This window comes from Crocodylus siamensis, chromosome 2 (genome assembly GCF_052110815.1).
Source record: "Crocodylus siamensis isolate JL-2025a chromosome 2, ASM5211081v1, whole genome shotgun sequence".
Lineage (NCBI taxonomy): Eukaryota > Metazoa > Chordata > Crocodylia > Crocodylidae > Crocodylus > Crocodylus siamensis.
This window is the reverse complement of record NC_143396.1, coordinates 8,203,580-8,217,071: the sequence shown is the minus strand read 5'-3', so window position 1 is coordinate 8,217,071 and position 13,492 is coordinate 8,203,580. Positions and strand designations below refer to the sequence as shown.

General features: G+C 47.9%; 1 protein-coding gene across 4 annotated transcripts in view; it reads left to right on the top strand.

Annotated features, from left to right (window-relative positions):
• ALMS1 (ALMS1 centrosome and basal body associated protein) overlaps positions 1-13,492 on the top strand; it is a 124,817-nt gene that overhangs the window by 13,257 nt on the left and 98,068 nt on the right. For 3 of the 4 annotated variants that reach the window (XM_090035115.1, XM_090035113.1, XM_090035112.1), the window contains exon 2: positions 8,069-8,203. The exons of the other annotated variant lie outside the window; for it this stretch is intronic. In XM_090035115.1, coding sequence (XP_089891241.1) covers positions 8,069-8,203 — 135 coding nt within the window. The remainder of the gene's footprint in view (positions 1-8,068; positions 8,204-13,492) is intronic. 4 annotated transcript variants of the gene reach the window in all.

The following is a 13,492-nucleotide window of genomic DNA, read 5'->3' as shown; positions in this document are numbered from 1 at the left end:
TTCAAATATGGGATGCCGCGCAGTAGATTGGGGACTAGGAGTTAGGAGAACTGGTTTCTAACCCTGGCTCTTATTCACACGGTATGATGTTGGGCATGTCATTTATCTTCTTTGAACCTAAGGTTTCTTGCTGCTAAAAAGAACATCTCTATCTCTCAGGGGGTGCTGTGAAGCAGTGTAAAATGCTGGGAGCCTTGGATAGGAGGCCCAGTGAGTATTCATTATTGCTGTTGTCTTGATTCCCTCACCCATCAAGGTGCCTTATTTAGTTAGACTCTTAGATTATCCTCATCACCAGTACTGGGCATAATGACATGGTGAGTAGGCTGCTCATAAGAAAAAAAAAGAAATGTAATTCACTGAGGTTTCACCACCATTTTCACGTCAATGAGGAAATGACATGAGCATGTTCTAGGTTTCGGTGCAAATGATACTGTATCTGGTATTGGCGGATAGTGGTACAGGTTTCCATAGTGCATCCATGCCTGATTCAGCCTTCCTCTGTTTTTTTTTTTGTGGTTTTTTTCCTCTCTGGATTAGGCCATCAGTGCTCAACCTTTTGACCCCCTGGATCTAGCCGCACGCTGCCCACATCCTGCTGTGTGCAGGACCTGATCTGGGCAGCACGGCCTCTGCTCCATGTACCTGATCTAGCACGTGGGGCCATGTGTCCACCCATGAGGCTCTGTGTGGGTCCAGAAACTTTCCAGCTGAAACGGCAGTTAACGCTGCCCCCACTCCCCCAGTCCCAAATTTTCAGACCCCTGAGGAGCCCCGTGGCTTGATGACATGGCTCCACAGGCCAGGGGCTGAGCACCCCTGGATTAGGCTGTTCAGCTGTCAAAGCTCTTCACTGGGGAGTGAATACAACCCGTTCTGCTAGAGTCGAGTGTCTAGGGGAGAATTTATTTTGTAGTGTTTTCAATTTTTGCTCCAAAAGGGGAGCTCAGCTGCGGTTCACTTTTCCATCTTTATTCTTTTTGTACTATTCTGTAGTCATTTTTCCCCAAAAGATTTTTCCAACTTCGATGCTTTCTCCAAATGTAACTTATGTCAGCGAGAGTCTTTTCAAGGTCAGGACCAACATGCTTATCGGTTTGCTTCTTGTAGTAAATGATTCCAGTAAAAATGAAGATATGGGAGACTTAAGTGTCTCATCTATGTTAACATTGCTCTCTTTGAGAGCGGTTAACGTGGTGATTATATGGCAAGTCTCTGTGATGGTTTATGTGCGTGTTTTCTTGCTGTGTTTCTCAATCTGAAAATGATGTATCCCATTTATAGGTAGATAATGTAGGTAAGTCTTCAATGCCCTTTCTTGCTTTATCGAAAAAGGGTTCCCATCTCTAAGACAGGCAGGCTGGCAGGTTTCTAAATAATAAATTCACTTGGAAAATAATTCACTAGAGGTTTAGGAGAGTAAATTTAAAGGGGGAGTCATGAGCACCATTTTGTTGTTCAGTCATCTTTCTGCTCATTATATGCATATTTAACACATGCCCTCATTACTGATCCATGTTAATATCATCTAGGACACCGACCTAATTAGCCACACTTAATGTATCAATATCTTTCACATTTAATCCTTCATTAATAGTCTTTACTAGATTGTTTGTGCCTCTTCATACTTTCCAGATTAGCCTCCTCAGGGCAGTGTGTGTCCTCTACTCAACCCTATTAATTTCCAGAGGGATTAATAAACCTGTCCAGGACTGAAGACATATATTACGAAACCAAACTGTAACCTTTTAAAAAATATATACATTTTAAATAAAAGGCCCTTATTTAATTATGAACCAGCCACTGGAATATGTTTTCATTCAAAGCTACTGTCAAGTAGCCTACAGAGTTTTTGCTTCTAAGGACTGATTGGCATGAAAACTGGGAAGGGAATTTGGGAGGACAGTGCAACACACACACACGGCCCCTGTGCAAAGCTCGAGCAAACTGATGTGATATAGGGAGAAGGCAATACATTGGGGAATAGGGAACGAGCACTACCTTCGACCCAACGGTGCCCATTTGCTACTTTGAGCATCTCAGCCGGAAGCAGGAGATGTTACTATTGCAGACGCTGCTGTTCAGAGATTTATAGCCAGCGGGTCCATCTAATGGCAGATTAAATGGGCCTCGTCCGGGTCTCCCCCCCGACCCAAATATTGTGCGTGTGTGTGTGTGTGTTATAACAAATGATCATGCAGCTTGGCAGGAACCGTCCTGTTCACGTGCTTTGCAGCTACTTTTCTCCTGTGTACTAGACCACCCCCTGCCTACTTCCCTCCTGGCCTGTCCCCCCCCCCCACTTGCTAAGAGTGTCCCTTGTTGCAGGATGGCGAAATAATGCTTTAGAGCAGCAGTTGCCAACCTTTTCAGCCCCTGGGCCGGTGACCCAGCTTGAGACAGAGGCACGCGCCTGGCTGCCGCCGCCTTGCTTCTCCGCCCTGCAGCATGGGGGAAGCCCCTGCCGCTGAGTGCCAGTAATGCCCCACGTTCACAGGTTGGATCCACCCCGTGGGCTGTGGGTTGTTGGCCCCTGCTTTAGAGTGATTTTTATGGCTTGGGTTGCATCCTGTCAACCGAGCATGTTAAAGTGGGTTTTTAAAAATAATAAGCATGTCTGAGTGCTTCAACACAGACACTGTCATGGACCCAGAGGAACAGACTTCCACCTTCAGCTTCCTCTGTGCAAACGTTATTTTCTACCTATGGGGACTTCTTGCTATCTTTACTTTTCCCTGAGGAAGGGCGTGTGTGCCCAAAAGCTTGCAGAAAAAGTTTTTTGGGGTTTTTTTTTGTGACTTCTTAGTTGGTCTAATCAAAGGTATCATCTCTAAACCAAGAGTTCGAGAGTTTTGCATTTCAGTTTTAATTAGGCAGATGAGGTTTTTTGGGTTGATGCGATATCTTTTATTAGACCAACTAAATCGTTGGAAAAATTTTTCTTTGCAAGCTTTGGGCACAAACACCCTTCTCTGGGCATAGGGAGGGTTCTGAAAGCTTGCAAAGAACAGTTTTTCCAACGATTTAGTTGGTCTAATAAAAGATATTGCATCTACCTAAAGAACCTTGTCTGCCTAGACCAGGGGTGAGCAAAATGGTCCTGCCAGGTCATTCTAGCTGGCCCATGGGGCCCCTAAAAATGTTAGAAAATTAATATTTATCTACCCCAGCTGTGTGTCAAGTGACCCTCGATGGCTTGCCAAAACTCACTAAGTGGCCCTCTGCCTGAAATAATTGCCTGCCCCTTTCTTAGACCAACATGAAATTTAACGCATGAAGTGTTTGTGCCTGTGTATGCGTGTATATGTGATATGGGCTTTCTTTTTTCCCTTTTTAAACTGCTACTAAAGAAATGTAGGTGTGTTGTGCTGGTAGCACTTCCCTCAGCTAGTCCAACCGCCTGCTGCCAGCAGGACCAACCATGCCAGTTAAGTTGCATGGGCCACTAACCAGCCTTTGGATGGTAACTGTCCGCGGGATATTTGGGGGCTGGAGCCAATGATCTTGTGAGGTCCCTTCCAGTCCTATTGTCTGTGAGAATTTATAAAATAATTTAATTAACATTTGAAAAATGTTCTTTAAAACATTGAACAGACTCTTTATTGCATCACTTATCATTGAAGCATCAGATGTAAAGAATTTGGCAAACAAATTGAAAAAAAAACTTGTGTGTGAAGTCAAAAGCAATTCCTGAATCAGCCACATAAGCAGGAAAAAAATCAGTTCTGTGTTAAAATGTTTCTGTTCCAGCAAGTATATGGCGTTATTACCTTGCGTAGGCAAGGAAATGTTCGTTTCATTTAAATACAAGAAACCTTTAAAGCTGTTTTTTGTTTTACTGCTGCTTATATTAATTTCCATTCGTTCATTTAAGCATCAGTTAAGCTAATATGAAGATGCAAATTCATCTGAATTCTTAGTGATAAAATCGCAAATACCTGCTTAATTTCATGCATTTATCTTTGACACCAAAATATTCCGGAGCTGGGTCTGTCACAGCTGTGTGTGACTTCCTATATTGGATACGGTAACCCTTTCCCTGGAATTTTTGCAGCTTTCTTTGAAAGAAGCAATATTTATGTGGCGAGATATTATCTTTTTATTGAATCGGCTAGTATAGGTGAGAGCCATCAGCGATAAGCCTTCTTTCCTCTCATTGGAATACTGCATACCATTGTAATTACCCATATTTCAGGGGAAAATTAATTCAAACAGAAACAGGTGGAGAAAAAGCTTCAGGGTGGTTAAGGGTGGGGGAAGAGTCCTTTTTGTATGAGGAGACCAAAAGATCTTGGCATGTTTAACCTAGGAAAAGGATACCTGATTGCTCTGTAAATATAGCATGGGACAAATACCTGGGAGGGGAAAGAATTGTTTTAAGATGAAGGCCAGTGTTGCTGTAAGGACAAATGGATATGCATTAGCCATGAGTTTAAGTTGGAAATTAAAAAAAACAAAACCAACAACTTTCTATTAGAAGTGTGAAGTTCTGGACCAGTTTGAATTGGGGTAATGGGGCCAGACAACCTCATCAGTTGTAAAATGGAGCTTGATAAATTTGTGGATGGGATTGTGATGTAGTTGCCTGAGAAAACAGGAGACTGGATTTTTGAGTCCTCGTGTCCCTAAAAGTGCTGAAGTTTCTGGTTTTCCTCTAGGGCTGTGTGCAGTTGCTCATGCAGACAGAGGAATTAGGGAGAAGATGAGAACAGCTTCAAGATACAGCTTTACAGCTGGGGCAGGAACTCCACTTCAGCATTAGTTAGAAACTTTCTCCTTTGATACTGTTGACTAAGGCACCTTGATGACGGGTGTTCATTCCTTTGGCTCATCCTCCATCCCATCCATTTAACATAAATATTACTGATGAATCACAGACGAGGAGGGCGGGAAGGGACTTCAGGAAGTCGCATCTAGTCCAACTCCCTGCTCCAAGCAGGACCAGCCCCGACCACATCATCCCAGCCCAGGCTTTGTGTCGCCAGACCTTAAAAACCTCCAAGGAGGTAGACTCCACTACTTCTCCAAGTAACTTGTTCCAGTGTTTTCCTACCCTTCTGGTGAGACGGTTTTTCCTAATATCCAACCTCAACTTCCCTTGCTGCAACTTGCGCCCACTGCTCCTTGTTCTGTCATCTGCCACCCAGGTGTTTCCTCTAATCACAGGCGTGCTCGTGTTGTGCTGAGAGGTGCACCTGCATGCCCATGCACACCGCACAGCTTAGAGGAAATGCTGCTGCCCCCACGGAGACCAGCCCAGCTTCATCCTCTTTGGACCCCCCTGCAGGGAGGTGGCGGCTGCTATTCAATCCCCCTCAATCTTCTCTTCTGCAGACTAAATAAGCCCAGTTCCCTCGGCCTCTCCTCACCAGTCGTGTTCCCCAGCCCTCAAACTATTTCATTACCCTCTGCTGGACTCTCTCCGATGTGTTTACATCCTTTCTGCAGTGGGGGCCCACAGCTGGACACAGGACTCCAGATGTGGCCTCCCTAGTGCTGAATAGAGGGGAAGAATCACTGCCCTCGATCTGCTGGCAGCGCTCCTACCCATGCAGCCCAGGATGCCGTTGGCCTTCTTGGCAACAAGAGCCAGGCCAGTTTTAGCCTTCTATTCACTTACTTTTTCAAACCCAGGGAGTTACACCTAGGTGAATTTGGTCTTGTATATTTGCATAAAACATTGAAGAAGTTGCAATTTGTCGCATGTTATTAGCACTTCAAGACTCTGTGGTCATTGAGAGCTTGCGATTTACTTTTTTATTTTAAATTCTTTTCTAGTCTACAGCATGTGCTCTTTTGTGCTACGATATCGTCTGATATTTATTTTCTTCCTTCTCTTGGCTGCAGTGAAAAGTCAAACCCCTGGCAAGCCTGAATAATAGGGGCAAATGCCACAACAGAGCCTCATTGTTCTTCCCTACCATTTAGGTGCAGTAGCAAGTGGTACGTTTACTTCTCTCTTCAAAAGCAAGGAAAACATGCTTGAAAGATGGCATGTTAAACTGAAGAAAGAGGAGATGAACTGTCCCTGTCCCTATTGCCACTAGTGCTAAACCCATGTAGTCGTGAGAGCTGTTTCATCGATGTTTGTTAACAATAGACTGCTCTGAAAATCAGCGTCATATGTATGCAATCCCTTTTTTCAGCTGCACCCCTTGTTTTGAGATCGTCCTCTGCCTTGTTGCCTCCAATTCACAATCGTCCCTTTTCGCTGTGGGAATGTAAATCTCCCTGGTGTTTTACTGTGTCAGGAATATTCATGGTACATATCTGGGGGCGGGGGGAGCTTGGTCCCATGACTTGTTGCTTGTACTCAGACAGCTAGTGCAAGGGTTGGGTATGTCTGCTTTGCTCTTAGGTTCTTGCCATTAATAAAGTGGGGTTGTTGGTTGTTGCTGTGTTGGTCTAAGGATACAGGTGGACAAGGTTCTTTGGGTAGATGTGATATCTTTTATTAGACCAAAACCTGGATATTGGTAAAAGCCAAAGCTCACTCCACCAACTCTTTTACAACTCTTGAGTGTAAGTTATCTGTGGTCTGATTGCTTAAAAAAGCTTTCAACCTGGCTCCCACTTTCAGATAACTGCATTCCAGCTTTCCCCGCTGTTCAGCGCAGCGTCTTTGTGGCTAGTTTGACATTTTATGACATAATAAATTGGTTGAATGTCTGGCATGTTACTGTTAATTTTATGATAAGTGTAACATCTGGTGGGGGGGAGCTGTACTTTAGTTTGTCTAATAAAAGCTGTACTAAAGTTGGTCTAATAAAATATATCATGTCTATCCAGCGATTGCCTACCGTTGATAAAGTGGGGCAGGGAAGCATCTGCACTGAAAGGAACTGGTGATCACAGCTGGTAGGTCTGAAAGGTTTCTCTATTAGCTTCAAGCTCTCCTAACACTTTAGCTGCTTTCCATAGAGACCCTCGCTAGATCCTGGGTCTCCTGAAATATGTCCTCCTTCAAATCTGCACCCACTCAAAGAGCTTGCAACTGGATCCCAAGCTGCTGCCCCCACCCCCACCCCCACCCATACTAGCACATACTAGTGGTTTGGGTGCCAAGATGCCCCCTATACTAGCACATGCTGGCATCTTGGTACCCAAACCACTTGGTACCTAGACCATCCTGGCCAGCAGGCACATAGCTCATCCACTTGATACTCCCCAGGACCCTGTATGCCATATATCTGGGCACCACGTATACCCTGGGTTTCATACTTCTCTTCTGGACTAGTGCTTTTTTTTTAATCTTGGGAAGGAATTTTGTTTCAACCAAATCCTGACAGGTCTAATTTTACACTCGCGTGCTTGTGCGATTGGGACTGGCTGCCTCACCTGTCTGAGGCAGGCTGCAGCCTTCCCTGAGAGCACAGCAAAATGCACAGATTCCTCCTTTCTGCTTGGGGTACTGGAGGAAAGAAGGGTCACTCCAAACACAGAATAGCTGTTTCTGGTGCCGCATGGCAGAAGCGTTTGACAGCTGTTCTTGCAGGCACCCGTCCAATTCCTTTTCAAGTAACACTATAAATATTTGTCAGACGGTCCTGAAATGATATATTTAAATTTATCTGTAATCACTTTATGGTGTTTACATAGATCCTCCTTACATTTTTTAATTTGACTTTACGGTGTTGGTATCAATCCAGAGAACAGCCATTAACATTCACTCAACGTTTGCTAGGCCTGACCAGGCAGCTGATTGCGGGAATCTGTTCGGTCTCTGGCAGAGGCCATTGCTTCATGCTGCTAAGAAAGGTGATTCCACGTCACCCCTTGTGATTTGCCTTAGGAGAGTATATAGGGGGCGAGGGGGAAATAATTGCCATTAGATGATCAGTTAATGCACCAAACATGACATTTCCTTTCGTGTTCCTATGTAAAACCACAAGTGAATTCCCCCCCTCCTTGGTGCCTCCAGTTACAGAATTTGACTCTTGTGTCCTTAGTTTGGGTCTGTGACTGATGACTTTTGCTGGTATTTCACAGTCCATTACAACTTAAGCTGGTCTGCGCAGTCATATATCCTGAAAAGCAATTTTTACTTCCCTCTTTAACACAATTTTAGTCTATTGCTACAACACCACCACACTCGAATTGGAAGGAAGAACTGTTAAGTCAGAGCAGCAGCGGGACTCAGATTTCAACTGCCAGTGGGATCTCCTTGGGAGAAGCGATCCGACAGCGATCTGCCATTAATCAGGTATTTCTACTACATTTTCAGTAGGTTTTTGTTTCTTCAGGTAGTCTGAGAGAGTGTTTCCTTGTCTGAAATGCTGTTCATTTAAGCTGAAATATGTAGTGTAACAGATATGTGTTGGGGGGCCCAACCCAAAGCCCTAAAGTTCAGTCTACAAGAACTTGGGCATCTGCTTATTTTTGCACACTGAGACTGGCCCTATTGTAGCTGATCTTGTTGTATAAAATTATGTACTGTATGGTTTGCAGAGTAGAGACCCAAAATTGGCTTTGGAGTTTCAGAAGTCAGGTGATTACTACTGAGCACTGCAACTGAGAGATTGGAGGCTATTTTTTTTAATGGCACAGGGTGTTTATAGTTTCATAGTTTCTAGGGACGAAAGGGACGTGAGCAGATCATCTAGTCCGACCCCCTGCCATGGCAGGAAAGAGTACTGGGGTCAAACGACCCCGGCAAGGTGTTCGTCTAGCCTCCTCTTAAACACCCCCGGGGTAGGAGCCTGCACCACTTCTCTTGGAAGTTGGTTCCAGATCCTAGCCACCCTGACCGTGAAGTTGCGCCTCCTGATGTCTAGGCTAAATCTCCCCTCCGCCAGCTTGTGACCATTATTCCTGGTCACTCCTGGCAGTGCTCAGGGGAACAGGGACTTCCCCAGTGCCTGCTGGTCCCCTCTGACCAGTCTGTAAACAGCCACTAGATCCCCCTCAGCCTTCTTGTGTGGAGGCTGAACAGGTTCAGGTCCTGTCGCCTTTCCTCATAGAGCCTGCCCTGCTGCCCCCTGATCATATGAGTGGCCTCCTCTGGACCCTCTCCATGTTGTCCACATCCCTCCTGAAGTGCGGCGCCCAGACCTGGACGCAGTCCTCCAGCTGTGGCCTGACCCGTGCCGCATAGAGGGGGAGAATCGCCTCCCTGGCCCTGCTCGAGATGCATCTGTGGATGCACGACAAGGTGCGGTCGGCCTTCCTGACCGCGTCCCCACACTGCCGGCCCATGTTTACGTTGGCATCAGTGATGACTCCAAGATCCTTTTCTGCCTCTGCCCTGACAAGAGGGGAGTTCCCCAGCCTGTAGGTATGGTGCCGGTTGTTCCTCCCCAGGTGCAGCACCTTGCACTTGTTGGTGTTGAATCCCATCCTGTTCTCATCTGCCCACCCCTGTAATCTGTCTAGGTCTGATTGCAGCCTATTCCTCCCTTCTAGTGTGCCCACATCCCCCCACATCTTAGTGTCATCAGCAAATGTGAACAGGGTGCTTTTTACCCCCTTGTCCAAATCTCTGATGAAGATGTTGAACAGCGCGGGCCCGAGGACCGAGCCCTGGGGGACCCCACTGCCCACGGCCTTCCAGGTTGAGAAGGACCCATCCACTACCACCCTCTGGGTGCGGCCCTCCGGCCAGTTGGCGACGCATCTGACTGTGTGGGTGTCGACACCACAGCCCCCCAGTTTCTTAATGAGAATGGGGTGAGAGACAGTGTCAAAGGCCTTCCGGAAGTCCAGGAAGATGATGGGTGACCAGGAATTCTTAGGTCAGCTCACAGAGGCAGTGAGGGCTAAGGATGTGGTCATCATGGGGGACCTGAACTTCCCCGACATCTGCTGGGAGGAGCAGTCAGCCAAGTCTGATCGCTCACGTCGGTTCTTAGCCAGAGTGCAGGACCTCCATCTAACCCAGGAGGTGCACAGTCCCACCAGGGGAGACGCCTTGTTGGACCTGGTGCTGGCCACGGGTGATGACCTGGTGAGGGGGCTGCGGGTGATGGGCCACCTGGGAGACAGTGATCATCGCTTGCTGGAATTCACCATCCAGCGTAAGGTGGCAAAGGGCTGCAGCAAGGCAACAGCCCTAGACTTTAGGAGGGCTGACTTCAACAAGCTAAGGAGGATCGTTGGGGAAGCGCTGAGGACCCAGAGGGGGAGGGAATCAGATGTCGAAGGTGAGTGGTTGCTCCTTAAGGAGACGATCCTCCATGCCCAAAGGGAGGTAATCCCAACAAGGGTCAAAGGGAGCAGGAGGGCACATAAACCCCCATGGCTCACTAGGAGCATCCGGGAATGTCTCCTTGCTAAAAGGGAGGCATACACCCAATGGAGAGATGGGGTCATCACCAAGAAGGACTATGTTACAGTCGCCCGAGGATGTAGGGGGGCAGTCAGGAGGGCCAAGGCAGAGATGGAGATAGGACTAGCTTCCCGGATTAAGGACAATAAGAAGTCCTTCTTCAAATACATAGGGGGTAAAAAGAGGGTCCCGGGTAATGTGGGGCCCCTGCAGGACACGATGGGCAACTTAGTCATCACGCCAGATGATAAAGCTAACATATTTAACGATTTCTTTGCCTCTGTCTTCCTAAGTAGGGACCAGTTCAGCCACCTCCCTGCTGGGCCCCCCTCGGGCCCCGGGAGAGACACGCCTGGGCCAGGGGTTAGCGAGGAGTTAGGGTACTTCTGGAGAGGCTGGACGTGTTCAAGTCCGCTGGTCCGGACGATCTTCACCCTAGGGTTCTACAGGAACTGGCCGAGGTCATTGCGGGACCCCTGGCGCGGCTCTATGAGCACTCGTGGTGCTCTGGCGAGGTGCCGGAGGACTGGAAGAGGGCCAATGTGGTCCCTATCTTCAAAAAGGGAAAAAAAGAGGACCCGGGAAATTACAGGCCAGTTAGTCTTACCTCAATCCCGGGTAAGCTCTTTGAAAAAATTCTCCTGGCACACATCCAGGAGGGCCTTGCGGGGGAATGCATGCTCAGGGGCAACCAACATGGGTTCATCAGTGGCAGGTCTTGCCAGACCAACCTGGTGGCCTTTTACGATCAGGTCACCAAATCATTAGACGCAGGGGTTGCTGTGGATGTAGTCTTTCTGGACTTCCGGAAGGCTTTCGACACTGTCTCTCACCCTGTCCTCATCAAAAAGCTGGGAGACTGTGGTGTCGATGCCCACACGGTCAAATGGGTCGCCAACTGGCTGGAGGGCCGCACCCAGAGGGTGGTAGTGGATGGGTTCTTCTTGACCTGGAAGGACGTGGGCAGTGGGGTCCCCCAGGGCTCGGTCCTCGGGCCCGCACTGTTCAACATCTTCATCAGTGACTTGGATGAGGGGGTAGAAAGCACCCTGTTCAAGTTTGCTGATGACACTAAGATGTGGGGGGATGTGGGTGCACTAGAAGGGTGCAATAGGCTACAAGCTGACCTTGACAGGTTGCAACGGTGGGCGGATGAGAATAGGATGGGGTTTAACACTGATAAGTGCAAGGTGTTGCACATGGGGAGGAAGAACCGGCACCACACTTACAGGTTGGGGAACTCCCCTCTTGCCAGCACGGAGACGGAAAAGGATCTTGGAGTCGTCATTGACTCCACGATGAACATGGGCCGGCAGTGTGGGGAGGCAGTCAAGAAGGCCAACCGTACCCTGTCATGCATCCACAGATGCATCTCGAGCAGGTCCAGGGAGGTGATCCTCCCCCTCTATGCGGCACTGGTCAGGCCGCAGCTGGAGTACTGCGTCCAGTTCTGGGCGCCGCACTTCAAGAGGGACGTGGACGATATGGAAAGAGTTCAGAGGAGGCCACTCGTATGATCAGGGGTCAGCAGGGCAGGCCTTATGAGGAGAGGCTACGGGACCTGAACCTGTTTAGGCTCCACAAGAGAAGGTTAAGGGGGGACCTTGTGGCCTGCTACAAACTGGTCAGGGGGGATCAGCAGGTATTGGGGGAGTCCCTGTTCCCCCGTGCGCTGCCAGGAGTGACCAGGAATAATGGTCACAAGCTGGCGGAGGGTAAGTTTAGATTAGATATTAGGAGGCGCTACTTCACAGTCAGGGTGGCTAGGGCCTGGAACCAGCTTCCAGGGGAAGTGGTGCAGGCTCCTAGCCTGGGGATTTTTAAAAGGAAGTTAGATGAGCACCTTGCCGGGGTCATCTGACCCCGGTGCTCTTTCCTGCCAAGGCAGGGGGTCGGACTAGATGATCTACCTAGGTCCCTTCCGACTCTAGCTACTATGAAACTATGAAACTATGTTCACTGCTACCCCTGCCTCTAATGATCTGGTGATCTGATCGTAAAAGGCCACCAGGTTGGTCTGACAGGACCTGCCACTGATGAACCCGTGCTGGTTGCCCCTAAGCATGATCTCCCCTGCTGGCCCCTCCTGGATGTGTGCCAGAATAATTTTCTCAAACAGCTTGCCTAGGATCGAGGTAACACTAACTGGCCTATAGTTTCCCAGGTCCTCCTTCTTACCCTTTTTGAAGATGGGAACCATGTTGGCCCTCTTCCAGTCCTCTGGCACCTCACCAGAGCCCCACGAGTGCTCGTACGGTCGTGCCAGGGGTCCCGCAATGTCCTCAGCCAGTTCCTGTAGTACTCTAGGGTGGAGATTGTCTGGACCGGCTGACTTGAATACGTCCAACCCCTCCAGAAGCTCCCTGACTAGGTCCTCACTAACCCTTGGCCTAGATGCGCCTCCCCTGGGACCTGAGGGGGGCCCAGAGGTGGGGTGACTGTTCTGGTCCCTCCTCAGGAAAATGGAGGCAAAGAAATCGTTTATTTCATGTAAAATATTAAGCAAAATCATAGCAGTATTCTGGGCTGGACTCTCCAATTCTCCTTACTTTGTTTCTGCTTCCTGGTACAAAGAGATGAAATACTTTTTCTATCAGTTCCTTTGAGTCTGGAATAACAACTCTTGAATCTTCCATGAGGATTTTAAAATGTACAACACTAACCTATCCAACTGTCTTTTAGCAAAGTGGGCTGAAAGTGGTACACTTCCTATTGATTATGCTTCTTAATGTAATATATGAATTACAGAAGCATTTGTATGCAGACCACTTGCATAATATTCAGAGTCTCCATTGACAAACTGGAATTGTTAAGTGACATAATTTGTAATACATACCACTGATCTGATCCTCACCCAGGGACATCTGCTTTGTCTTCTTCTGCCAATTCTGTGAAAAAGCTGGAGAGCTGGGTAGGATGGTGACATCACAGATCTCTAGGTGGCTAAGCAGCTCTAGCCCAGTATGTGTGCATCCTGGAAAGAAATGGCTTTTAAGGGGGAGGTATGGGCATATCAACTCTGAAGAATAGGCTTGTCTGCATGTGGGACATTACAGCATAGTAGCTAGGTTGTGAATTTACCACATAGTAACTACAACACACTGGGCACGTTTACACAAGATGCTAACTGTGCAGTAGCCTAGTAACACTGCGCAGTAGTGTGCCGGGCAGAACCCATGCTGTTAGGCTACTGCGCTGTAGTGTTAGGCTACTGCGCTGTAAGCTTCA